We start from the raw sequence: 27,625 nt of genomic DNA, 5'->3' as shown, positions 1-27,625 counted from the left end.
CAAAAATGTTGAATTCTTTCTTCTCGTTCGATGAATCTCTTATATGAATTTTTGCCTTCCAAAGAAGTATTATCCCAACATTCCTTTGAACTACTCTGTTACAAATAAATATTCTTTGCTTGGCGAACGACCTATAATGTATTAATCAGATGATAGCGTTACAGCACTCTATATAATTTCTAAAAAAATATGATATTCGGTTGCTCCATGCTAGGGCTTTTAATTAAGAAACTTCATTACGAGTCAAGCAATTTTGAGACGCAAAGAAGTTCGCGACTGTAACTGCGCTTGTGGTCGGCGTGCAAACGGGAAAATGCGCGTCCCTGGAGATCAACGCAGGAGTTTCTGGAAAAGGAAAACGAAATAAAACTTTCCGCCGCGTCGGTGCGGAGGAAATTATGATCATGTAAAGCCTTGCTAGATCTGCTCCCTTAATTTTTTTATATGCCAAACAAGCGTAACACCGAAACAGAAACTCAAAGCGCGTTTCAAGAAATCTGAGGAACATCTGACGCCACAGTTCAAACACTGACCAGACTACTTTTGATTATTTTAATAAATTGGGAACAATGTAATAACACGCTTAAATTGGTTTAGTGTTTTCTAATCATTCCATAGTTTACAAGACGCGAGCGAAGGGGACATAGCCATACAAAAGACGTTGCCATAAGCGAACGACTTTCCTCAGGCTCGTGAAACTCAGCTCATTTATAGACAAGGCTATGGAAAATATTTCAAGATTGATTACATCGCCGAAACGTTGTCAGGATGCCAGTAAATAAATCATTTCGCCAACTTTTGGAACAATGTATTCGCCTATAGTTTTTCGGGCAGCGTCGTTCGACTCTTTGCGTCCGTTTTGCCACGTTTTTCCGCGAAACCGGAGAAATTCTCGTTAACGCCCGACCCGTATGAAAATCCGATGATTATCTCGCCACGGACACGCGAGGCGTGTTCGTCGAACGAGCAGCCGACAACGCGAAGAATACCGGATTTCGGGGCGAGATGCTCGTGTGTTCGACGCGCCGCGCTGCGTCGCCGCTGGTTCCGCTAATTGCGCCCTTCATTAATTGATATCGTTCGTGACAAAAGCTCGTTCGTGAATTTCGCCTGGTTACACGGTGTGAAAACAATATTGCAAATTACGGCTCGAATTACGGATTCGTTTCTCGGTCTGCGTACGAAGCGCGACAGCTTTTCGTGGAAAACTTTGACGACGTGTTGCGCAGCCGAACGTGAAACGACTGTGTCGTGTGTAAAGTCTAACGGAAAAGTTGTAACCACGCGAATTTCAATTTTCTTTGGTTGGCCTGCCAGCTGGAAAATCGGCGGGCAGGTATTTCCCCTGTTAATGTTAATTTGAACCCTTAAACTGCAAAGGGGATGCGTTTCTCGAACCATGTACAATATAAAATATTTCAACAAATTATATATAATAATTAAAGATAAAAAGACCCACCTTTACAGTTTGAGGGTACCGTGAAAACGTTTATAGTCTAAGGGCAGTGGCGGATTTAGGGTGGGGGGCTAGAGGGGTTATAGCCAAAGCATATTATTTGGAAAAATACCAAAGGCACAAGTTACAATAATAGAACAAAATAAATAAAAATGTTACAAATGTGCCAAAAGTCACCTAAACACCTCTCTCGAATTTTGTTTATTTCCAAAGACAAAAAATGTCATGCTAGGGTGGCCTATGGACGACGTTGATGTAATAGAACGTGAAACGACGAGAACAGCGTTTCGCAAGAAGATTTCTGGCACTGTTTTGAGCAACGCAAATGCCACCGGAACAAGTGTATTCGAAAGGGGACCAGTTTGAAGGGGACAGCATCGACTTGGAGGGGAATCGAAGGAGCGAATTTCGTTGACGTGATTCCACGACGTTCTTGAGCAGATCTCCTGATCCCGCTGTCCTTTTCGAGTACTTGCGCAGACAGCTGCGAGCTGTTGCGTTGAAAATAGAAGAAAAAAAAGCAGGGAAAATGAAAAATGGGAGAAAGCGATTGTACTTTCGAGGCTCTAGCATCCCGTCACCGAGACCCTCGCCGACGGTACACGTCCCGCGAGCGGAGGAACCTGTAATCCCCGATCTTGTCTACCCGGATCATCCGATCGCTGTGCCGGCGATAACGCGTCGCCTGCTCGTCCCTGGGACACGCTTTATCATGTACATCCGCTCTTGCTTCCTTGGCTTCGAACGGGAGTTTATGGACATCGGTACGCAAATTGAAGAAGCATAGCGGCTTGGGAATTGGCTCATTTTCGTCCCCTTCCACGATTTCTCTCTCACTCTCTCTCCCTCTCTTTCAATCACTGGTTCTCGGTTACGGTGTTAGGCTAACATCTTCTTGCACGTGAAATGTCAAATTTTTAATAGCGACGTTAAGTAAACGCGACTTTCTTCTGAATAAATCTCATTCATCAAAGTATCATTCTAATCAACAATAGAACCACCGAGCCTGTAAAAATGACGAATTTCGAATATTTTTTACAGTTCGTGAAGTTACAGAAATATTTTCCTGATAATTTTTTTATTATACTTCTTTATTCAAGTACATGTTAGCATAAGAGTCCTTTAAAATCTGAATAAATTAAATCCTGTTATTATTATTAGGTTATTGTATACAAAAGAATTTTAATCATTTTTCTTTTAAATAACAACGCTAACAGAGACTCCACGTCTGGAAATCCACCGTTAACACTAAACCTATCAAGCATTAACAGTATCTGGTAAATATTGCCTTATAAAATGGCAACCCCAAATTTATTGAGATTGTCCGTAATTTTCCATATAATAAATGCTTAGACAAGGAAATTTATTCCACTATTTTCCATAAATGAATTTTTATAATTTCAATAATTGTAAAATATAAAACCGATCATTTGACCGTGGTAGGTTTCGTGTTAACGCGTCACCGAAATAAACTAAATTATAGTGTAAGGTGCAAACTCCATCGTAGAGTAACCAATAATCATTTTACTAACTCTAATCGTTTATACGAGTGAAAATGCTTGCTTGTTGAAAGTTGAGCAGCGTATTTGACGAAAATGAAGAGACTGAAAGTTTCATTCTAAAATCCGACCTTTTCTACACACGCAACAAACGTCTGGAAAGCTACGTTAGGCGGACGTTTATATTTTCGAATTAATCTGACCGATTGCGCAACGTGCCTGAAAAAGAAAGCCGACTGGGTCGAGCCATCGAAATAGTCAATTACTGTTTCGAATAAAACTTCCGGACGGTTCCGGTCCTTTTTTTGCGCCGGAGTATTGCCGGGGAAATTTTGACGCGAAATCAATATTGGCATTAGACGTTCGAACTTTCCAGTTCGTTATTGCCTCGTGATTCGCAGGCAGTTTAAATAATTCCCCGGAGAGTTTAGTCGGTTTCAAAGGATATCTAGGTCGAATTGGAAGCTCGATACAGTCAATTACGGAACTGCCGAGGCAATCGTAGGTACGCGGTATCGGTGTTGCGTCGTTAAGGCCCGGTGTCGGGAAAAATAATAGCGTCGCGGCCCCTCGGAGTTATTCGATTATACGGCGGCAGTCGCTGGCCGTTTAAACACCTTTTGCATTATCGCGTCGCGGCAAATTAATGCGTCGAGCGTGTTATTATATTCGAAATCACTTTGCGCCACATTATCGAATTATCGCGTTAACGGTGCCCGCTCTAGATATAATCGATTGGGATAATTTTCTATCGATGTCCTATATTTCCATTATTTCCCTTCTACCCTCTCCCCCCTCCCGCCTTCTTCGGTGGCCATTCTGCTGCAGATAATAAATGAATCAGGGGTAACACTCCATAATCGGTCGGTATAATTCGCCGGCGTCATTCTATAATTCGCTCGCTTAATTCTTCCGGCCACTATATCGCACCGATTTAAACGAACGCCTCGATAACGTGTTGCTCCAGTCACTTTTTTCGGCGAATTTAATTATCAACTTTGATTTATCGATTCGCCGGCGAGCCACTGTGTTTCACTGTCTGAACGCACGAATGGGACGAGCGGTATTCAATTTAGTCGAACATAAACGGTCTTAGGACAATATAATACTATACCAATTTTTGTTTTAAATTTAATATCGATCAATTATGTTTTACTCTTAACACCAGGTTTACCCATCAAAATTACGGGTTCTAATATTTCTAACTTATAGACATTGTAAAAATCCATGAGGAATTATTAAACTTTGTTTCCTTGGGTATATATTTAAAAAAATATAAAAATTTGGACACTTTATAAGGTAATGTAAAATAGTCACTCTTATTGCTACCAAAACTAGGGATAACATTTTAAAGCAGTACAACTTCAAACGGGAATTGAAAGAAATCGAACATTTTATAATATTTATAAAAATAAAATGAGTGAATTTTCACCCGAAAGAATGTGTGATGGAAATTGTAGTTACGCATACCTACCAATTGTAATTTTTTCAAAATTTCTTCTGCACATTATTTCGTAAACTAGTGCTTCTAACTGCTAAAAACAGGTCATGTTGTTTGGTGCAATTTGAAAAAGTTACTTTGTTTTAACGTGAGCAACTGTATGAAAAATTAGTTTCTTTCGGAACGTTAACGTTGTCGCAATGAATCCGAGTGTGCCAATACTTTTTTCACGCGTTGTATAATGCACCATGTCGCCGGTTAATGGAATATTCAAGGTTGAAGAACCGGAAGGCGTCCCGCTTGGCGGCAACTCGTTCGACTTTCGCGATTATTTGCTTAATGCCGGCAAATTTCTGGTTAATACGCGGCGTGGCTTGGCGGCAGTTGATGATAATACAGGATCCTTACCTAAGCGCATCCGAGGATCCGGGTCTCAGGGACTTAACGATCACGAGGTCGCTGCTGGTGTTCCGGAAAACTTCGTCGTATCCAGGAAACCTGTCGACCTCGCAAATGTGAACGTCGCCGAAGTATCCGCAGCCGAGGTTTTCAACGATGTTGAGCTTCTCCCGGGGGAAGTCTAAGATGCACTCGGGCACCTCGTCTTCCTCCTCCGTAAGCATATCCTCGGGACTGTAGCTTGTCATGCTACTGGAGGCTTTCGCGCTCATTGGCGGTGGCGTGCTCGGTGTGGGGGATGGCGGCAACGGCGGCAGAGAATTCTGTAATAAAAGGCAAATGCGCCGATGAAACGGAAAAGTCGAAAATATTTCCGGCGACACTTTCCCCGGAACATTATTCCCTATCCAACCGCTTCATTTCGTACTATCTTCCAACAGTCCCACAGTCACAATTCCTATCTAATCCTCGCACGATTCGCTGACATATTTACACGAATATTCTTCACGCGATTTTTACCTGTTCCCGTTTTAATTCGATCCCAATAATGAGATTTGTGCTCCCAATAAAAACAGATTTTTACTATGCACACAATCGTGATTCGACTATGGACATTATGCATTTATGGCGAAGATGAGTACGTACAATTTTAAAATGTAAAAAGATAAAAGTATTTAAGAATATCAGTGTATTGTTCCCAATTTATTGAAATTATTGGGGAACGAAATTTCTATTTGATTCCTGCTTCTGGCAATTAATACAAGGAGCTTTTATTCTGTTTTTATGTTTACATTAAAAATTCACAGTCTAATCATGATGCCCTGGGTAACACAAATTCAATTTCATAAATTTTAATATTTCGGTTTTCTTTTCACTGTCTTTTGTTTTTGAGAGATTATTCTTACTACTCTTCTTATAAATATTTTTATTAAATTTGTAATTATGTATATTTGTAAATATTCGTTCTTTATTTCCGTAAAGATATCCATCGATCAATTCAATGAATTTGTAAATTTAATGAAGTGGTGCTTGTTTGTAAGTTACGTTGACTCGTGTCAAATATTATTTAATGTTTGCTGAATTCTTTCGTAACAGAAAAAATGTGCTCTGAAATATTCCCCGACGAGTGCGAAAACGCTGAAAGTTTTAAAAGAAACGACATTCGAGAGTATTTTCATGAAAAATTGCGGAAGTTTTTCATTAGAGCTTAATGGCCTTGCTAAGAAAATGGGGATAAGTTGAGCGACAACGGTATCAATTACTCTTCTTCCTGAAACTTAAAGGAACTTATGAAATGCTGATAGATGACTTGGAAAATAAAGATGAATTTATCGAACGTCTTTAACCTCGAAATGAAAAGAAATTAGACGACTCGATCTGTTCGTATAAACGACTTCAAAAATACGATATACGACTGAATACAATGTTATACGATACAATGCATTTTGTGGAAGGTCTATGGAATTCGTTTTGCATTTAACAAGACACAGCCAGCCACAGGAGTCCATTCGGCCCCACTGAATGCTACGTTGCGTTAACCCCAACGAAATCCCCCAAGTATTTAATTACCACGTTCGTATTATTCATGAGCCCGTTATCGGTACATCCCTCCGTTCAATTATTTTTCCGTTACCCTCGGCGTAAGAGCAATTAGAAAGCAAATGTCGAAAAATCGTGGACGATCTTTCTTCGGTAAATACGCCGGCGATTAGCAATGCTCAACTGAAAGGTCTTGAACGGTCAGAAAATACGCACAAGTCCACGGGAAACTTAAGCAATCAATAAGCACACCCTTTACAGTATCGCTTGGTAATCTGCGTGTGCCCACGAAAGACGTTTCCCTCGGACGTCTCGCATTAGTTATGATTGATAGTGCCCTCTGGTTGCCATGTTTTTCATCCATTAAGCTCCATTATTCTTCGTTCGAAGTGTTTCAACGTCACCCGGCAAATTTTGAACGTGGGAAAAATTGATTGTAATCCTGTTTCTATCGGCGAAAAAACCCACGTCTCCACCGCGGCGGCGAAACGGATTTATCGACTTTGAATCGCGTTGCGCGAGTGCATAATCGTCCGAATGAAACAATGCCTTTTTAATAGTGGGTTCGTGAAGACATTCATTCGCGTAAATCCTGTTGAAGACGAAGGAGTACCTGCTTTCAGCACGCTGGTAAACTAATCATTTTATAAAGCGAAAAGTCATAAAATTCAGTTATAATATTCTACAGATTCTAAACTTTTACAGAAAGGTCAGGAGCATTGTAAGAACAAATAGGCGGGATAAAAACGAACATAATGCATAAAGATTGATAGTACTGGGAGGCCCTCGATGGAGATCGTCCGAGGGTATCAATTACTTTTTCGCGGAGACGCTCGGGAGGGGAACGACACGACCTCGGCGGGACAAAGTTGAGCGAAATGAAATTAAAGCAGAAGCCGGAACAGCGTGGCAACGAAACAACGTGGAATTAAGAGGAGGCCGTCGGATAAGCTCGCGGGGCCAGCAACCCTCGAAAGGGAAACGATTCAAGTGGCTTGCCGCGTGCTGCGATCGCGTTGTAAGATCCCGGAGTCACGAAGTGGTGTTTGACACAGTTCCGAGCGGCCCGAAGTGGCCCGCATTAATGCCTCGAGAAGGACTAATCGTCACGGATCGCATGTCTGCCGTACATTTTTGATACTCACCTTGCAGATCTCCGTACTGGCGTAATACTTTTCCGGCGGCGGTGGTATGGGCGGCGGATTAGATGGATATTCTTGAACCGGGGGAATTGGCCTGGCAAGATTGATCGCCGTGTTCAGCAGCAACGGAATAACCGGCTGCACCTCCGTGATACCTGTCCGGTGATACCGTGAACGGAAAAAAGAATTTTTTGACAAGGTTAGAGACACACGACCGCCACCGTGCATGGAAACGCATTCTCGCACGAAATCTCCGATTTTTCAAATCGCAGTTCGCGAATCTCAAGTACAAATTGCTATAGATATGCTTATGTATGTTCGACGTTATAGAAGTACAGTGATTTCTCTATACATGTCGCCGAGGCCTGGATAATAAACGTCGCGGAATTATCTGTATGTCTCCTGAACGATACATGACGCTGACAAGACTCGCGTTGTTGACATATATCGAGAATTCACTGTAACAATAATCTTCTGACAAAATCGTCATGTAGACTTTTTGAAATGTTCTCTAGCTATCTTGAATTATTAAAAACCTAACAATATTACACGAAAACACATCGCATTTAATAATCTGACCGCCTGTAATCAATTTTGATATATTTCTCAGAGACGGTACGACGCGCAGGCGTATATGGGGACCGAGGGGTGAACGCAGCATTTAAAAAATTGATTTTCTTCCTCTTTCGATCCACCGCGCCGTTGCATGCACCGAGAAAACTTTTTTCCCACCGAGCTTCCGGCGGCTTTTTCTATCGCCGTTTCGCGACGCGGATTTGTTTTATTGCGACACGCCGGCGCGTCTCCCAGTTAGCTCCCCTTATCTTTGTGGGACGTCGATCGGTGCCAGCCGATTAGGAGCCACGTGAGTTTGCAATTAAACCTTTTTCTCCTCGGGAACGGTTTTTAAACGTTGCGCCAGTTTTAAGGAAGCCCACCGGCAATTATTAATGTGAACCGAGTGAGAAGCAGTTTCGCTGCAAGTCGACGAATGACAAATAGTTCTGCTGGTTGTTAGTCGCGTACGGCTATCCGCCGCGTTCATTTGCAACGAGCACACGAATTTTTCCGAGCCGTTGCACGATCGGACAGCCGAGTTATTGCGAAGTTTTACGGAGCGAGTTGCTCTAAAATTGTTGCGTACGTCGCTCGCGTTTGACCGAGGTTTTAAAACGAACTCGAGATAGAGCTCCCCGGAAGTTCGTTCGAGCTCGCAATGGAGATTATACGTCGAAGAATCGTTTAGCTCACGCCACAGTTCAAATTGTTTTTTGCTGAAATCGTTCCAAGTTTACGAAACTCCTCGCGAACATGCTTGACCACGATTCGGTGAAATACGAAGTACAGGTTGCTCGAAATTCACTGTTGCGCGTCGAGTGTCACGAAACATTGCAAGCTCTGTCCAATAATGTACTACATGGACAATTGTATGGGTAACGTGCAACGGAACACGGGAATAGTGGAATAGAAATCATAAAAATGTTTACCTACGTTTTGCGGACCAGTTCTAGAAAAGGTTACACGCGGATGAATAAAATCTTTTATTTTAAATATTAAAGCGTCCCCAACTAAAGACTTCTCTGTGTTGCATTCGCGAGAGATTCGTAAAAATGACGATTTCGTGTAGCATAAACCGAATTCGAAACTTGAAACGTGTTTCCAAAATACCGGGGTTCCGACAACCACCGTATCGACACGACTGAAATTTTGCAGAAAAAAATTTTACACCGTTCTATTGCGAAATTGTCGGATTCCTGTCAACACATTTTTCATGCGCAGTTTATTACTTTTTATAAATAGAAAAACCGTTTTACCTACGAAAACATTTTTCGAACAATTTTCCTCGACCATTTTTTACCGATTTTGCACAAAAAATTGTCAACGCGCCTGCTTTTTTTCGCAGTAAATTTTATCCTTGAAAGTCCTTGAAGAGAGAATATTTATAATATTATTATTATTTATCATTAGCGTTCAATATAATTCTATTAGAGCAGAAATTTAATAGGATTCTAACTTCCTTACAATTTAATATAGTTTTACATTGGTATTCTATTCTAAATTTATTACAGACATTGAATTTTAGAGAATGCTCTTCCAAGATAAGAATTGCATTTAATTTCGGTTATAAAACAAATACCTGTAATTTAAATCTAAAAAAAAAAAAGGAAATTAATCATGGTCGGTGAAAGTGCAGGCTTCAAAACGAGTCCGAATGTATTATTTTACTATTCTTTTCAACGAAATTATCATGGTTCAAATATTGACAATTTTTTCGAGAATCGAAAATTTAGCGAAATGCAAATAGTTGAAATACTTTTTGCATTTTTGTAGAAACTTCAATATCCACCAGAGTCACGAGAAGGCCGTCGAGATATTTAAAATCGATTAAGGACGTACACGGCCGGCACACAAAGCGCCAATAAATCACGTGGAAGTTTCTAATGATTTGTGTTCATGTAAGGATTGGCTTAAGTGCCGCGAACTCTATAATAATCTGTCGACCATTAGCCTGTAATTTAATTCGAGCGTTGCCCGGCTGCATATCGCGGTAGGTGTTGCGTTTATCGTCGCGGCTGGTGCCTATAGTCCACCACGGTTTTACGTAATTTTAGCCAAACGCAAACTCGATAATGCGCCACAGCGCAAACCTGCTCGTTTCGAGTTTTCCCCACTATTTAATTAAAACACACAACGCTGTGATAAATATCGTGAACACGCGGGCGCGCGCGCGCGCACGGCTGATCCCGTGCTCGAATTTCTCCGGCAATTAACAAACGACATTGGCGCCCGCGAAACTGCGAATTGATGATCTTTAGGATCGAACCGAACTCCTTTGTTCGCCGATTTAAAGCGACGTTACGATACACGCGTTCCGTTCCGATGGTTCAATGCTCGACTCGTTCAGTCGGATTTCAACGATTTAATGTTCTATAGGACCACGTGCCGCGATTAATAGACTGCGGAACTTTGTGCTCTCGTTGCGCACCGGCGTTTTCGAAAAATCCCGAAAATACAGCTTCAATAATATTTTATACAGTTTCGCTTTAATCACATTTGCTGGGACCAGTTAAAAAAAGAAATTGTAGTTCAAGTTCGTGATCTCTAAACTGCTCTGTAGAAAGCTCAATAATACAGTTCCCCATTCATTTTAATTTTATTTAGGTCGTATAATAATTTGTTCATATAGAAACTCAAATCTTTGCTATTTTATTTGACTGTATTTAAACCTGTGTACGATTCACGAAACAAAAACGTTTTGTACTCTTTTATGCTGTCTACATTGTATCAATTAGAAAAATCGATTCACGCTACCACAGAGTACACGTGTTCCAAAAACATGCACACACAATGTATGCAATGTATGTACGTCTACATCAACAACAAATGCCCGTGTACATAAAACATGAAAGAAGTACCCTTGAACGGCAATTTGTTTCGTTATCGGTCCCTACTCGTGCTGCAAGGGCAAGAAAGGCTGCTGTTAAATAAACTACGCGAAATGAAAAAGTAATAATAATAGGAATCGTTCGAATCTTTATGGGGCTTAATAATATCGTGCAATATTTGATGAGGCGTGGCATTGATAATCGCGGCCGGCTCCGGCCACCGTTGTTTGAATTAATTTAAATCGGCCTAACGGCGCATGCACCGGCAGAGTTCGAAAGGCTTAAGTATCGCACTTAACGTCGCTACCAACCGCTGTAATCCGTGATAGTTTTGTGTAGCTGCGGTGTCGTCGTGGTGTAGGCAGCCGCGTGGTACTGCGCCGGAAGCGGAGGGCAAATTGGTCCCTTGTCCTCGCCCTCCTCCTGCACGGAGACCTGCGGCCGAATATCGAACGTTGCCGTTAATAAACCTGACATTTATGCACACGCGATAGTCGAATAGGAACTTTTCGTTACTTTGAGCGCTCGGCTTTCCTCGCCCTCGCTCTTCTACACCGAAACGCTCATGCACCCCCACATCGCGTCCCTTTTTCATATATTCAATTGCGTTTTGTTAGCATTTTCGCATCCTCCGACGGAAAACGATCGATATTAACATCTTAAGTGTCACGCCAGCACGTACCAAAGTTCCAAGAAATTTAATCAATTTTTTAATTGAACCCGGAACTGATAAGTCAAGATTTAATAGGTTGTTGATGAATACAGCAATTTCTTGATCTAAGCTCAATCCTCGGGTACGGGCTCTGACATTGCATTGTATGCCCCCCAGTGGAGGAGAAAAGCGAACTGACTAAGATCGTATAGCTCCGTGCGGCTTAGATAGAAACTTCACTGTAGTTTCATTGATGAATGTAAGAAAGTATTCTGTAAATGAATTTCAGGTTTCTTGATTGTATTACGATAGAAATTGAATTTTTTGGTTATTCACCTTCTTCATTTTCAGGGTTGTCATCTCCGTTTAGAACAAAAAATTTGGTATAAAATTTATTTGTAAATAAAATTGGACGTCTGAATTAAAATGGAAGATAGGATTTTAAGGATTAGCTTTATAGCTCAAAGTGATCTATAATAAACCTGTAGACTGTAATAGTATTTCTCGATCGAAATGATTTAGAACAATAATCTAATATTATACTCACTGCTGTTATAATTTTCTTATACTTTGTTGGTCCTAACGTAATTCTGATTTACTCTGTCTATCACCGTACGAATTAACATTGATAAGTCAAAAACTTGTGTCAGTTGTACGCGATTGACGTGGCAGTTGTCGTGTTAATGAGATAGCAATTTAATATGACAGTGGCTGAGACTGGAGTATAGTAATTATAGAAAACCGAGTTGTATTGTTAAAATTTGTAAGGAATTTGTGAAATTGTAGATCTAGTGAAATAGGGTGAAATTGATCCAACATCATATACGACGAAATTAATATAAGAGAAAGGAATCAGGAAAGTTGATTTAATTATAATAACTTTCGTTTCTACGAATTATTTTCATTGTTTATTACACTTGTACAATGTCATCCTAGTACTGTTTTTTGGTAGTCATTTATGTACGTATTAATTATGACGTTTTGACACTATACAAATTCCTAAATGCTGTTGCCTGCTGTTATTTGCTGTCGTCGTAAAATGTGCAAGTTTTATCTCACCAAATGGATCGGAGGGTCGCGCTATCGTGGCGTTGCCAATAATTTTATGGGACATAATTATCTGCACAATGCATCGATACGCATTCATCAGGGTATGGTAATTTCAGCGAATAAAATTTATCATATCACGGAGTAATTATTAGTTACGGTTCGGTCTGATGGTCGTGGCAATTTGATCACGGGATATCGTTGCAAACGAGATATAGGAATAGATCGGTCAGCATACGGGGTTTCGTGTCAGGCGCTCTGAAATATCGCCAAAACCAGTGGTTTTCTATCTGGGTGAAACAATCGTCTAGTGGAATATGTAACATGAGATTGTTACATAAAAAGTTAGTTCCCAAGAAGGCACAGTTTGTTGGGTCAGAGTTGCAGGCTTCAAAGTACAATGTCGCACCGTGAACTTGAGAGACTTTCCAGCTCGTTGAAATTTCTTAGGTATACTTCTCGTCGGTGTTGTCAAATAGTTTCAGCGATTTGTGACCACAAGGAGTGATGCTAAATACAAAGTTTGCACGGTACGAAAATCGAAAAAAAAACAGTAAGAATTATCCATAGCTGGGCTTGTAAATGTTTTAACAATTTTAGCTGAGTATACGATCGGGTTTTATCGATTTCTCGAAACGATTCCGTATTTCTTTTTAAATCAAAGTGCACGTATCATAAAGGGCAACTCCCTACTTTCACCTTAAACCCCCAAAAGTTTGAAAATTCCTATTAAACTACATTCTAAAATCGACTCGAATAATCCTCTTAAATCGTATGAATTTTACCCGAGCTGGCGGTCGGATTTTATCGATTTTTCGACATGATTTCGTATGTATTTTAAAACCAAAGTGCCCCAATTATAAAGAGCCGTCATTTCTAATTTAAGTCCAGAAAAGTTTTAGGATTTCCACGGCAATACGTTCTAAAATCGTCTCAAGCCACCAATCTCTAATTATGGGATAATGCGAACTGACTGTCGAGCTTATCGAATAGTGTCTCTAATTTAAGCTCTTGGAAGTTTGAAAATTCCTACGGGAATAAAATTCTAAAATCGACTCGAAGTATCCCCTCGAATCGGCTCAATTTTGGTCCAGCTGACAATTCAGTATTATCGATTTCTCGACATGATTTCATATTCCCATTTTAACCATTCTTGCATCTTTAATTCAAGCCGAGAGAAGTTCAAAAAGTCCCACAGGAATAAATTCTTTTTAAAAAACGCCGGGTATCATGTCTCAAACGCGAAACGAGGAAGTGCTATGCTAGAAATTATCGACCGTACGATATCATCGAGACTCTCGTGGCTCAAAAAAAGCAGGGTTTCTATGTAGGATCGACGCGCGTCGCAGGAAATTAAGGCTGTTACCCCAACAAACAATCCCAGGCCGATCTCGCTGGGCTCTTCCCTTCTTGAGGTTGATAAGAGGATCATGTCGAGGCACGAGTCGCAACCGTAGCGAGATAATATCCATTGATTCTTTTTTCCTTGCCCTCGGCTCGAATGTCAGACACAGTCTGGCCAGAAGGGCACAAGAGTACTGGTTTGGGTAAGGAGAGGGGAGAGGTGTTAATTTCCGTTTAGGAAGCGTTAGGGTGGCATGCTGGCGAGACGCTGCGCCGCCACTGTTAAGATAAGATAACCACTTAGCCATCGGGATTCTACTCGAATCTCTTTCCCTCTCGTTCGCCGCCCTCTAGCCACTGTCTTCTCGCCGCCACTGTTCTCCGCTTTTTCTTTTTGATCGTGCCCCGTTTCTGATACGTTGCTCGTCTTCCTGTCATCTAGCCTTCCATCCAATTCTCCACCCCGCCCCCCTCTCTTTCTCACTCCTACTATTAGGACTATCTGAGCTTCTGTATTCAAAGCGACTTTGCCAGCTCGTGAACGTTGATGGCTCGATCACGAACCCCTTCGACCGCGTCATCGTGGTTGCTTGGTTGCTCGCCCGCTGGATGTTACGAGGACACCAACAGCTCCAGAAGGACACGCGTTACGATCTTTTATCGCTTCTCGAACCGGTCGTAATAAAGCTCAACTGCGGGTGTGGGACTGGCTTCGACGAGCGTCGTTATCCTCTAACGTGGCCGTTTAATATGTTTCTTGCTGTGCGAAAGCGTGCGTTCGCGGTATCGCCATCGGTAAACGATCGGGAAGTCAGCCGGTGCCATTTTGTCGCCATCGAGGTTCAGAGCTCTCTACCATCAAACCACAGCTATTTATTGTAGTCGAACCAGGTGATGTGCAGATAGAAAACTTTTTACGATATGCTCGCCAGGAATTCGATATTATGGACAAATTTCTGTTCCGTACTGTGCTTAATGGTGCTTACTGCCGATGGGAATTATTGACTTGCTGATAATAAAACGTCCCCCGTCTGCAAACCGTACAGTGCCTCGAGGAATTAACTAACTGGTCTATCGATTTTTAAGCAACGTTAAACTTTTCTGCGTCAGTTGCAAGAGACTCGGGAGCTTCATATCAATTGATCTATTCTTTCAATAATTTTAATAAGTTGCGAATCAAATTTAATTTAATTGAAACATAATTATGTATTATTACTTTATTTTTATTTTATTCTTTTTGAATTCAATTTAATTTAATTTCTTTTCATTTCTTGTGTATAAGCTTCATGCCATTTACATTCAACAACCTAATAATATCAATACATAAATCCTTTATCTGTCGTTGTGTTGCCAGTTCACAGAATCAAAATAGATTGTAACATTTTGATCGGGATCAAAAATGGTCAAGTGACTCGACGTGGAGTCACGAGTGTAGCCTAACACTATAGCAAGAAACGCGCTTACGAGACGTGATTCGAGGCGTTAATTCGTAGCGGGATCTTGTTTGTTCGATGGTTCGATCCCGGCGGAAAACGTTCCCGCGTTTGCGCCATGCACAAACACAGAGGCTAGTAATTGGCAATATGAAAATCTTCAGGCGGGCCCGAGCGTGTTTCGGTGATCGAGGCTCAACGGCGCGAATGATTTAATACGCGAGGAAAAATTAATTACAGAGAAACCAATCAGCAAGCGGAATTTTCGACTGATCACACGGCAATCTTCGTTTAAGCGAAAAATAATCGATCGAACGAACGTTAATTGAAAATAGTAATTACTCGATAAACACCGGCCGCCAGGGAAGGATCTCGCCCGTGCTTCTCGCGGACGCGTTTTCCGCCGGTCGGCTAACGGGTCCTCATTATAACGGTCGACTTATTTTCGTGAACATTCGCCGATCCAATTCGCAAAACGCCCGGCTCGTCAAGCGACTGAAAAACACGTTTATTTCATTGTTCATTCGCGTGTCCATTTGACGAGCGGAAATATCTGCTCGCACTGTAAACACTCGGACCTGACAAATTCAATTACTACGATCATTAGGAGAATTGTATCTAGATTCAACATCTGTAGCGTGGCAGTCTCGTACACAATTGTGATAACAAAGCCCAGCAGACTGAAAAATTACGCTTACTTTTTCGTAAACGAATGATTATTTGGGCGTGCTCCACTGTTAGGCGACTTCGTCTTGATTTTAATTCGCTGGAGCCAGTAACGCGAAAAATAATTTTATTCAATTTCTGGCATTTTTTAAAAATATTTTTCGGCGAAAATATTTTACATACGGTGCACTAATGAGTTGCAAAATGATCAATTTTTATTCCATAATTTAATTAGAGTTTTTATCAAAAAATATAATTCCGGTTGAAAAGTTTTGATTAAAAAACGTAGTCTTTCTGTAGGACGGCTTTTATTACACGTACTACGTGAAATGTAATTATCCAAATTTTATAAAAATTATCTAAAACACGACCAATCATTGACAATAATACTAGCCAGCTATCATTAGATATCAGAGATTAATAAAATATCGAAGGAGAGAGTATAATGGTTTTAATAAAAAAACAAATCTGTAGAAGCTAAGAGAATCTATAAAAAACAATTTTCCAGTCCATGAAAGATGCTGTGATAACAGGTCCGAGGGATTCGAAAGATTTACAATAATCACCGAGGAAAGTGGAAGAAGCATAATCGCCAGTGGTAAGTGCTAAAGGTAATTTTGGAAAACGGCTGGCTCGTACATTATTCCTAAACAATTATAGCGGAAATTACATATTTGAGTCTCATTGTCTGGAAATACTCGGAAACCATTACGGCTCCGCAAGAATTTTACTATCCAACGTCATTTTCCCAATTGTGGAACACGCCAGACATAACTTCCATTTTTACGATCTCATAAGGACGGGTATAGATTATGGGAGTGTCTCTTCTATATTTAGTCTCGTATCCCTCGCAATGAGTTCTTAATGGGGCAACCAATCACGTATGAAGGAGTGGTTTCCCTATTATCTTCAACGGTCAAATTTTTGCGATCTTAATAAACGATGTTACTGCGATGTTAGCGTCATCGAAACGGTACATGCATTTCGTGCAACATACCATTAAATTAATTGATTTATTAATTCCCCTGTCTTGCTATCCTCCGATCTAAATTTCCACCAAATCGATCAACTACACTTTCACAAAATCTTTGACTAATCTTTACTAAATAATAAATATTTATCGTACAGTGGCTCTAATAACTGCATCATCTATTATATATCTGGGATCAGGAATCCTTTCTTATTATTCTTTTTAATCTCTTTCATTAAATTTCCTTCGTTTGTAGAGTGAAATAATTTTAATTTATTTATGAATAGGGAGAAGAATATTTGTATTACTCTTCTGCACATCTGTTGTATCTATCTGATATCGTGTACTCCATGTCTAATCATATTCGTTTTAAGCTCTACGGCGATCCCGCGTGTTCCGAGTTTCACTGGAAATGGAGTCGATTGAAGTGCCCTGAAAATGAGAGCAGAAATCGCGGCTACTGTATCATTAGTGTAAGTATTGTCCGCTTTCAATGAACTAGCCTGTACAACGTGCGCAGGACGATAACACGCCCCCTTCCGGTTGACCAGTGTTTGCTGTGGCCGTAAGTATATCAATCGGTTGCACAAAAGGACCCTTTCGACCGATACATCGGTGACCCCTTTCGTGGATACAGACAGGTTCGACTGACCCGTGTCGCTTTTATTGAGGAATATCGCACGACGTGTAGTTCTGCCGTATTCCGTCGTTGGCATACAGGGTGTACCTGAATTTATGACATGCTAGGAAAATAGATAACTCCCTTGAAGGACACGAAACAAAATTTTCTCATAGAGGAACGTTAATGTCGGAGAAATCTACTTCGAAAATTCGTCGGATGCGCGAGAAACCGTATTCGATTGCTAGAATTTCCGATACACTGTATCCTCAGGGTCTCACGGTACAACGACGGCGAAATAAATAATAGATAACACTTAGTAGACCAGGTCCTGCGCAAGCCTGTCACCGTACTTATTGTCATGCTGTATTTGTTCAGAGACGGAAAACGTTCCGCTGCATACTAATTGCCGCATCCAGTTTATCGCGAGCTGGACGATCGATGACCCGCTATTAAATAATCTCCGGCCGTCGCGGTTGAATTAAAAGTTCCTTCGAAGCGACGCCGTGAAAATTTAAGAACCACCCGTGACAGTTCTGAATGCTGGCAACGACTGATGCTTCTAAATTTTACATCGGGCCTGGGCTAATTTTGGCACTCGAGTCTCTTGCATCGTTCCAAGACGAGATTAAATAACGAACAGTTAAAATAAATATGAAACTGAAAGAAGCCTGCAGACGATTTATACACCCCTCATAAATATTTAATTTTTACTTCTATCATTTCATCATATTTCTGGAAAGCAAGAACATTGTGATTGTAATGTTTACTGTTGGGTGCAAGGAAATGTGAATATTGCGGGCGATAGAACTTTAGGTTTATTGTCTGGTAATTATATTAGTATATAGAAGTGTTTTATGGAAATTATTTTATAAAATATTGGAGTCAAGTATTTCACAATTTCGATCGGGATACAGAACGGCCACTTGAACAGAGCAGTAATTAATTGAAATTAAATTCAGGACTAACGCGAATTAAGAAATGTTTTACCGTCTATATATTAATATAGTTTTAAATAACCCGCGAACATGTGATACAGGTAACAATATCTACAGAAGAGTTTGAAATAAAAATGTGTGCCTCTACTGTGGGGACAATGCGATTTTAGGTAACGCCCGGACAGCTGACGGTTCTAAATCGCGACAGATAATCGTCGCAGATCCAATTTGCGTCGCGGACGTGGCTGAAAAACACAAATCGAAATAGAGAGGCGTTCAACGTTGATGAAATCCCAGACGTGCAAAGAAGAGGATTTCAGGAACAAAACGATCTTCCATTAATTAGCAGTGGAGTGCTTTTTGCCATTTTCATTACCATGGGTACATTTCCGCCCTTTTCCCGTGAAAGCTGCTCAACCTGTCGGATATTTGCACATTTTCTGCCTTCGTCGTCATCTGCACCCTTTACACAGTGTCCTTTATTCTTTCCTTTATTCCGCGCTTTCTGCCCCTTCGGACCGACGCGACGGAACTTTCCGGATTTCCGCGTTCGATCTTCGGTCACGTATCACCTAATCCGCGAAAACCACAAAAATTATAAATTCAAATAATATCCGGCTCGATATTATCATTTAATTACCCCGCTCGCGGACACGCGAACGACTGTACCGAATGATCCTCATAAGCCGGACAGCGTGCGCGTGATTATCACCGCGCGAGGAATATTTGATCTCAAAGTGGACATTAATTTGCGATTTTCCTTCTTGCCGATGATTCGCCCTATTTCCCCCGGTCCGCGTGCGCACGCGTAAAATCATTCCCACGATATTTAAACCGATCGCATAATTTACCGCGGCTTTCATTCAAACCTTGAATTATAAACTACCGAAATTGATGGAATTAATTTTACAGTCCGCTTAAGCAACTCGGCTCGCGTTTTGCTTAATAAGATTAACTCGATCTGCAGTTTACCGTGGATTGTCCGGCTGTCAATAAATTATATTAACATTTACAGAGAATTGCTTTCATCGCGCGAGTCAAATCGTATTTCATACTGTATTCCCGGAACATTTCATGTAACATACATCTCTGGTAAAGTTTGCAACTTCAAGTGGAATGATGTTTTCGATCATGGGAACGAGAGATTCTCAACCAAATGAATTAATTATTTCACGTAATAATAGTGCAAATATTTATTGATAATAATATTTAATTAATATTCCAAAGTATCGCCCACAAAAAAACCGTCAAAGTTCATTCTCCCCAGCAATATAGCATAATTCCTCCCACTTGGTGTCGATTTCGCGTTCCGAATTCAGTTGTGTTCGGCAAAAACCAACGTCCACGTATTCCAAAAAAAAAAACGTCGGAATCGCGCTAATCGCGCCGCTCGACTATTAAAAAGCAGCTCGGAGAAAGAACCGGCAAAACGGGGACGACCATTATTATTCGGTGCTATTTTTTTATCTGGCTGGCGGGCTCGATAATTTCCCTTTATTTCAGCAATTCGTGGGAGCAGAGGTTCGCGCTGCTCGTTTTTCCACGGAATCGGCCATTCGCTAATTCGCCGGTTGACGTTGACGGAAAGTTTCGCACCGGTGAAAGCGAACAGAGAGAAAGAAGCTGCGGGATTCTCGCGAAAAGCTCGGGAACTTTCTGTTTGATTTTCATCAAGATGCCCGTCGCCGGAAATGGGCGGCCTCTCCACCGGTGACGCTTAATCCGGAAGCCGCTGGCCGGGACAACGCGGATACACGCGTACGTCAAATTTGCGAGGGTGGGATTAGAGTATACGGGGAATCGGAGAGTTTGTTGCTTTAAATTAAAATAATCTGTTTTCGCTCGGCCGGGCCCCTCGTATCGCGACGAGCCCTAGAGCTAAAGTCGGTAATCGCATTACCTTACTTTTGAACGCTTCCCTTCGCCGATCCACGTGCACCCCCTTCGCGTTCGTTTTCGCACACACCCCTCGACGACGTTACCATGAAAGCGTTTCTCGGCGTACGCGTGTTCCGATCGGACCAGCCCGATCATAATAAAATCGATGAAATTTAATGAATTCACACGCGCGCGCGCGCTCTTCCTGTTCTTTCAATTATACGACGTTCCTCCGCCGATGTAATACCGTCACACGAGTATGATCGGAAATTTACTAGCAGCCCTCGCGGAAATCTCGATAATGCCGCTGATTTTTGCTACTTTTTAACTCCCCCCGCGGTCTGTGTCCCTCACTTATTAGTAATTATTGCGCATACTTGCCCGGGAAAACCGATATTACGAAATTGGAAAGCTATAATTAATTTAAATCGAGGGAAGAGCAGGAAATTAATAAATTTGTGGCTAATAGATACAATATAAAAGGAAGAAAACAGCAATGGAGGGTCTCTTGCGTCGCATCGCTTTTATTAATTTCATTAATGAGATAATGCGAGGTAGGGGGTCCATGCCAACTTATTTAAGGTGTCAACCACGTCGTAAAAAATACATAATTCAGGCTGAAACACGTAAGCTTTTGACTTCTACATCTTTCTCGCTCCAGCATGATTATTTTTGTTCAACACTGTCCGACCATTCCACCGCGAGAGAAATTGTTCGAAAGGTGAGAATCCCCTTTGAATGTCGCGAGAGGCGAGAAAAAGTCGCGCGTAGAAATCAACGTGGATTAGGCGAGCCGCGCGTAAAACGAGAAATAAGTATTTGAAAATTTATTTATATTTATTATGCTTTCCGCCGGCACGATGCGCGAATCGATATTAATAATTTTATAAGGACATCTCGTTCGAATTTATGGGACGGGGAATTCGGAAATTTTAAATCACTAGTCGCATGGTGTCGACCATATTTTTCACTCGCGATTTATTGTCACCGACTGGAATTTTATTTAAATAATTTCACGGGCAAACGACTCGAAACGAATCTGTTTCAGCTGTCGGATAGAAACCGAAGGAAACGCCTGCGCGTACGGTTCAATTAAATAAAAAGCTCGATAGGCGTAATGAGATACGAGGCTCAGAATTTGATTTATATCATGTCATGTTTCATAATTTTCCATTTAAACGTGTACGCTTTTCTGTTAATAAACGTAAAACTCATCGTTGCCGGTTGTTCAGTGGAATTCTAGAATGCAAGAAGAGCCGGTGATCGAAAATGCATTGCATGTCCGAACTGTCATGCCACTCGTCAGTGATAATAGCTATTACGTTGTCTTGTAAAAAAAAATCCATGTAGAATTTTAAAGAGCTTCTATATATTATAGGAATTCTCGTACATACGAATTGGCATTTCAACCTCCTGCATAGGTATGTCAATGAAAATTCTTGACCTTATTTCCTGAAAATACAGAACGCATAGAACCACGATATTGTTGCGTCGCTAAAATTGAAAAGTCGCTTGGAATTCGTAATTTAAAGGAGCAGATTTTTCTTCATCAGTATCTTTTGGGCATCGAAATGCTCAGAATAATATTTTATATTAAAGCATCAGTATTGTGTATTTATGTTTTACTGTGGACTTTCAAGTAAAATGAGATTTTCTTAAAGAAATTTAGAAAGACTGTATTTAAACAGAAGCTTGTTTCCTTCGTTAACGATTTCTATATATTAACGTTGAAAAAACACACTATTTACTAAATTCTTTATTATACAATTGTGTTTTAGTACAGTGCAAGACACATTACATGCACACACTCTTATGCTATTTTTGCACACATATAAGAATTTTTTTCCAGAAAAACCATCGAGTCTTTTGCATTGGGATTTTGCATATGTGTTTATTGGCACTTGATGTGCATATTTGATTTTTTCCAATAAAAAATAATCAAAATTACATGAATAACATATTTTTTTATAGGGTACATTTTGAAATAAAGTATCAAGTTGTTTATCAGTCAGCGTAAATGTATTTGTAGTCGAAACCAAAAGAAATGAAAAATCTCGAGAAGGTGCAAACAGGTTTTTAGAACATGAAAGATCAGAACACCCTCTTAATTCGAACAGTGTGCGGAGGGTTTGAGCGTGACAATAGCCATTGGCACCCTCATGCTAAATCCAATCCATATTGCGACCCTCACTACCGATCCCGTCTCCGGATAAATAGTCTCGAGAGCAGTGTAAGCCTATCGAGTGGTCGATGTCCGGGTGAACTCTCTCGAACGAGGGTTGGCTGCCAGTCTGCAGGAAGTGCAACGGGGTCAGCCGAAGAAAAAAGGGAAATCGTGACACTCGACGGCTTTAGAGTGTCGGGACGAGACAAGTAGCAGGTGGCTAATGCAGAGGGTGGCGTGCGCGAGCGGACCCTGGCACACTAGATGCTACACTGGAGGATGCCTACGTGTGTACACAGGCTTCCTTACGGATGGGTGAACGAGCTAGATAACGCACGTCTTCGCGCGCCGACAATGCGCCCGTGCGACTGGCTCTTTTAATTAAGTGGAGTCAGCTCGATTGCGTGCCAACCCTCGGCCCATCCACCGTGCAGTTCCGATCGCAGCTGGTAAAAATTTACTCGGCGGGAATTATATTGGTTCCAACGGCGCGAGCCTCGGACGCGAACGACGAACCTGAAACTTCCTCTTGCAGAGGCTCTCTTTAGTCCGAGTGCTTTGTAATAAATGCGACCTACGGAAGCTAACATTCGATTCACAGAATGCTTCTCTCGCTGGGTACTCGTGCACTCTTTCTATTGTTTGAGATGTTTAGAGGCTAAAGAAATAACCATCTTTTGAGTTCTTTTTGGACTTTAGTGCCAAGTTACTTGGTCGATAATTCACATTTTTCCATTTGAAATAATTGCTTGATACCACTGAATGATAATTGAGAGAATTTTTTAAAATTAATCTATACTGCTTTATCAATTTTCACTACTTTTTATTATGCCCCCCTGTGGTCTCTTCTTGTTATTGGAGCTGTTTAGGAGCCAAAAATTTAACCCTTTGCCCTACAATATTGAGTCAGACTCGTAATAAAGATTCTAAACAGTCTAATAAATATTTATATTATTAATTTATTTTAAAACGAAATAAATTTCTATTTATTTTTTTTGTAGTCGATATATAGACTTAGAAGAAAACATAGACATACAATAAAGATAAACTTTCTTTTTTTTATGAAATTCTGGACTACGAAGAGTTTCTAATCACTCAGCAAAATATTAATAGCAGTAAAAAGACAATTAGTATTTGTGTATCTAAAGTCAAAGGTTTTCCAAATGTTCAACTTAAATTTGAATGCCTGTACTTTTAGAAAATCTTAGCTAGAAGTTCATAATTGTCGAGATAGCACTTGGACATTCACTTTATATTGAAAAATTGACTTCGTCAAAGACTAATAGTACAAATTTAATTTGAATTACTTTGAATTTCATTGGAATATGAATTAGCTTGTACGTGCTTTTAAAAAACTTTCCGAAAGATTAATAAAAAGATCCATTAACATCCACTGTACACATCTTGAAAAGTTGTATATTTAATCAAACACGAATTCTAGGAAAATAATTTAAATTTCTGTGTGTTTAAAAATTGCTCTGAAAAATTGTGTGAAAGAATTTTTATTTTATGAACGCAGTTCGTTTCGAAGTGCAAATTTCTTTTAAAAATTGTTGAAAATATCATACTACCACTATATTATATTAACAGATGTTTTAAACCAGTTTTGATAAACACATTTCCAGGAGTTCGATTATTTTATGCAGTAAATATTAAACTGTGTTTGCTTTTGGGATTAAATATTGCTTCAACAACTCATAAATATCTTTGTGAATATATTTGCAATAAAATATAACAACGACGGTTGTAGCTTTCCCGAGTGATTACTAGAATTAGTGCGCAGTGAAACGAGAATTAGTGCAGTTATGCAAACGGTTGAAATTTAATTAATGTTTATAGCTTGTTTTAATATAGCGGGCATCACGTTCCTGTCGGACAATTGTTTTGCGCCTGTCTTAAGTTGAACTCGTTGGCACAAACAGGTTTGAAGAGAAAGCTTCTGGGGCGAATTGAGCTTCGCCGTCTGGTTCCCATTATTTCCCATCGTTCAGCAACCTGTTAATTACTGTCTTCCGTACATTTCGGAGAAGGGTCGAAGTCTCGGCGCTTGTCCATTGACGGGAACAAAGTTTAGCTTATTATTAATCCAGTTACAACGAGTTCAGGACATCGACAATTTTCATGCCCTTTATCTTCGAGCGCTTTTCATTATATTTCATTAATAGAATAAATATTATCAGAAATTAAATAAAGGCACGAACGTTAATTCAGTTTCTCTTATTCTCTCTTCGCCCTCTATTATAATACTGCCATATTTCGTTGAATTCATATTTATTTCTTTGCAGTCGGCTCATTTAAAGGCTAAAATACCAATGCTATCCAAAGTAATTAATTTCTCCCCAATTATAAAGGATGTCCCCAAAAATTTAATCAACTCCGTGAAATGGGTGATTTCCGAGGTTATTTGTGGCGACATTTTCCTGTGCAAAAATGTCCGCCTTGGCTCTGTTAAGGAGTTATTAACGAAAAACACGGACCAATGTTTCCTATAGAAGGTTTTTTAAGGGAGGAATAGAACAATAGCCATGCGTACCTGACATTTCGACCTTTTGCTGGGTAAACGGACAGACGATGATTACGGACAATTACCCATGTGTACCAATATGCAGGAAAACCAAAATATGTGATTACCATAAATTCTATTCCTACAGCGGTCCCTCCCATGCCCTTTTTTTTTTGTCTGACTATCCCGTTGTTTTTGTAAGTCTGTCCCCGCCTAATTAAACGAAACGCGATGGAAGGCGCTCGACTGGATGTTTATGCAAATTCGCAATATTATACAAACCGGAACAATAGAAAAATTTATTGTACTAATCAAGGGCCTGCTCGAATTTATTCGAAGCTGCGCTGTTTCTTTCGACGTCCGTAAAAGCTTCAGAAATTTATTTAAATTATAATTGGATCAGAGGACTGCTCGAATTTATTCTAAGCTGCGCTGTTTCCTTCGAAATTCATGGACGGTACACAAATTTATTTAAACTGTAATTGGATAGTGGATGCTACACGTTAAACGGGAATCAAATTTCGCGCATTATTGAATTTCCTGTAAGAATTCCGGCTCGCGGAAAAGTTCGCGACCGGTTCGAACTGGTGGCGCCTCCGCTTTTCCTTCGGCCTCGTGCTTCGTTAAATACCAATTTTCCTAGGGACCGTTCATTTACATATTTCCACGTTCTCCATCGCATCTCGTTTCTTTTGTTCAATACAAAGGGGATGTCGGAATGCCTTGGCAGCGTCCGTCGCTTTATTTTTTCCCTTTGTGCTCCGGCGCTGCTGCTTCCCTTTTCCTCGGCCTCACATTTCAACGCTGCTGCTGTCCGCCGCGCTAACAGCGGTAATTAATTTTTCGTCTTGAAGCACGCGGCTCTCATTACCAGGCCCACGCCGCGTGTACAGAGAGAACTGGGGTGGCCTTTTTCGGCCGGTGGTCAACGGCACACGGCTCTCGGACACCGCTCTCGGATGACAACAAATATAAAACTTTAATAATTCCGCCCCGGAGCCCGACTCTTTACGAGCAGGATAGACATTCCACTTTCCGAAACGAAACGGAACACCGAATACTTCGCTTTGTACCGTTTCTCTGCGGCCTGGATATCGCGAGCAACTCGCCACCTCAATATTTGTTGACCCGATGCCGCGAGGGGATTACGTTATAAAAGTTAGACGACACCGGGACGATAATACGACGCGGTGAACATTTCTTTGCCGGGCATTTTTTCGTCCAACAATATTCCTCGCATGATCTGAGCAAGCTTACATAACCTGTGACAAGTTAGAGGTTCTATTGGAATCATTGACGTGGGCTCCCGGGGAAGTGTTCACCGATTAGAGTTTGCTGATATCAGTATTAACTAGAGATCGTGGTTTTCAACGTGTAGGTGAAATACACGTGTATCCAATCGAACATCAATCTAACATAACGTCACCATAAAATTGAAACAACTCGGAACATTCAAATGCCGTTCCCCCTAAAATCGTGATTTTTTAATTCCGTTATTATTCCTATTCATATAATTCCGATATTTTAATTCTCCGTGAATTATAGGACCTTGTAATTCATGATTTCCGAGTGAATGTCCCAGTTCCATCGAGGCCTCGAGGTTCCGTACTCGTCCTTTAACAGTATGAGGAAAAATATTTGATCAGCTCCCATCCTGCCCTCGACTTCCATGGCCAGCATCCAAGCCACCGTGTCGAACACGGCTGAGACGTTTTCCATGATTACTCAAAAGCCTTGGAGGGCAAATAGGTGGCGCCTGTCCCATCGATTCGGGGCTTTATTAGGGACTAAACGAATTTTGCCGGTGAAAAAGAGAGAGAGAGAGACAGCCGCCATCGAGTCTCGGGCCTGAGAAAAATCGTGGCCCATTGGCGAGAGTGGGGGGAAACAAAATCGTCGTCATTTACCAAATTGGCAGCGTCGTGTTAAAGCATTAGCCACAACGGTAACGAGACGGCATTCAACGCTTCAGTTTCCGACCGCGAGCCCTTCGCTTGTTACGAATCGAGGCGCCTAGTGTTGCTGACAATTTCTGACATTCCTCGAGCCTCTCCTCCGGGACCACAGAACATTCAAACTATTTATTGGACCGTGAATTCTTATACAATTTCCCACTTCGATGCAACATTTTGTAAGAACTAGAGTAACAGACTGGAGACGGATCTATAGAAATTCCTGTTTTGCTGCAATATTTTATAATAACCAGAATAAGAGGTTGGAATATAAGTTTGTTGAATTTCTCCATTTTGATAGAGGATTTTGTAAGAGTGTTTTCTATGCAGAATAATGGATCATTTTGAACTGAATTGTAAAGTCCTCATGATTGGACTGTGGGCTTTTATATAACATAAAAATTCTCTGCATCAATTGCAAGGGACAAGAAATAAATAGAAATTGTAATAAGTCGTATCGATTATAAATTTTAATATTTCCATGTCAGAGGGAACATTTTGAATAATAAATTGGTAATGATAATAATAGTAATTTCTTCGACCGCTGACGTGTCGAGAGAAGATCGCCGGGAGATGAAGCATTTGACGATGAACTGG

At 40.7% G+C, this 27,625-nt stretch overlaps 1 protein-coding gene across 2 annotated transcripts in view; it reads right to left on the bottom strand.

Moving 5' to 3' along the window:
- The window catches only part of Ddr (discoidin domain-containing receptor 2), a 307,075-nt gene that overhangs the window by 20,966 nt on the left and 258,484 nt on the right, over positions 1-27,625 (bottom strand). For both annotated transcript variants that reach the window (XM_076793322.1, XM_076793321.1), the window contains 3 exons: positions 11,174-11,297; positions 7,480-7,631; positions 4,805-5,118 (listed from right to left, as the gene is read on the bottom strand). In XM_076793322.1, the coding sequence (XP_076649437.1) occupies positions 4,805-5,118; positions 7,480-7,631; positions 11,174-11,297 (590 nt within the window). The remainder of the gene's footprint in view (positions 1-4,804; positions 5,119-7,479; positions 7,632-11,173; positions 11,298-27,625) is intronic.

Source organism: Halictus rubicundus, chromosome 9 (genome assembly GCF_050948215.1).
Source record: "Halictus rubicundus isolate RS-2024b chromosome 9, iyHalRubi1_principal, whole genome shotgun sequence".
Classification (NCBI taxonomy): Eukaryota; Metazoa; Arthropoda; class Insecta; order Hymenoptera; family Halictidae; genus Halictus; species Halictus rubicundus.
The sequence above is the reverse complement of the archived record's forward strand: the minus strand, read 5'-3'. Positions and strand labels throughout refer to the sequence as shown.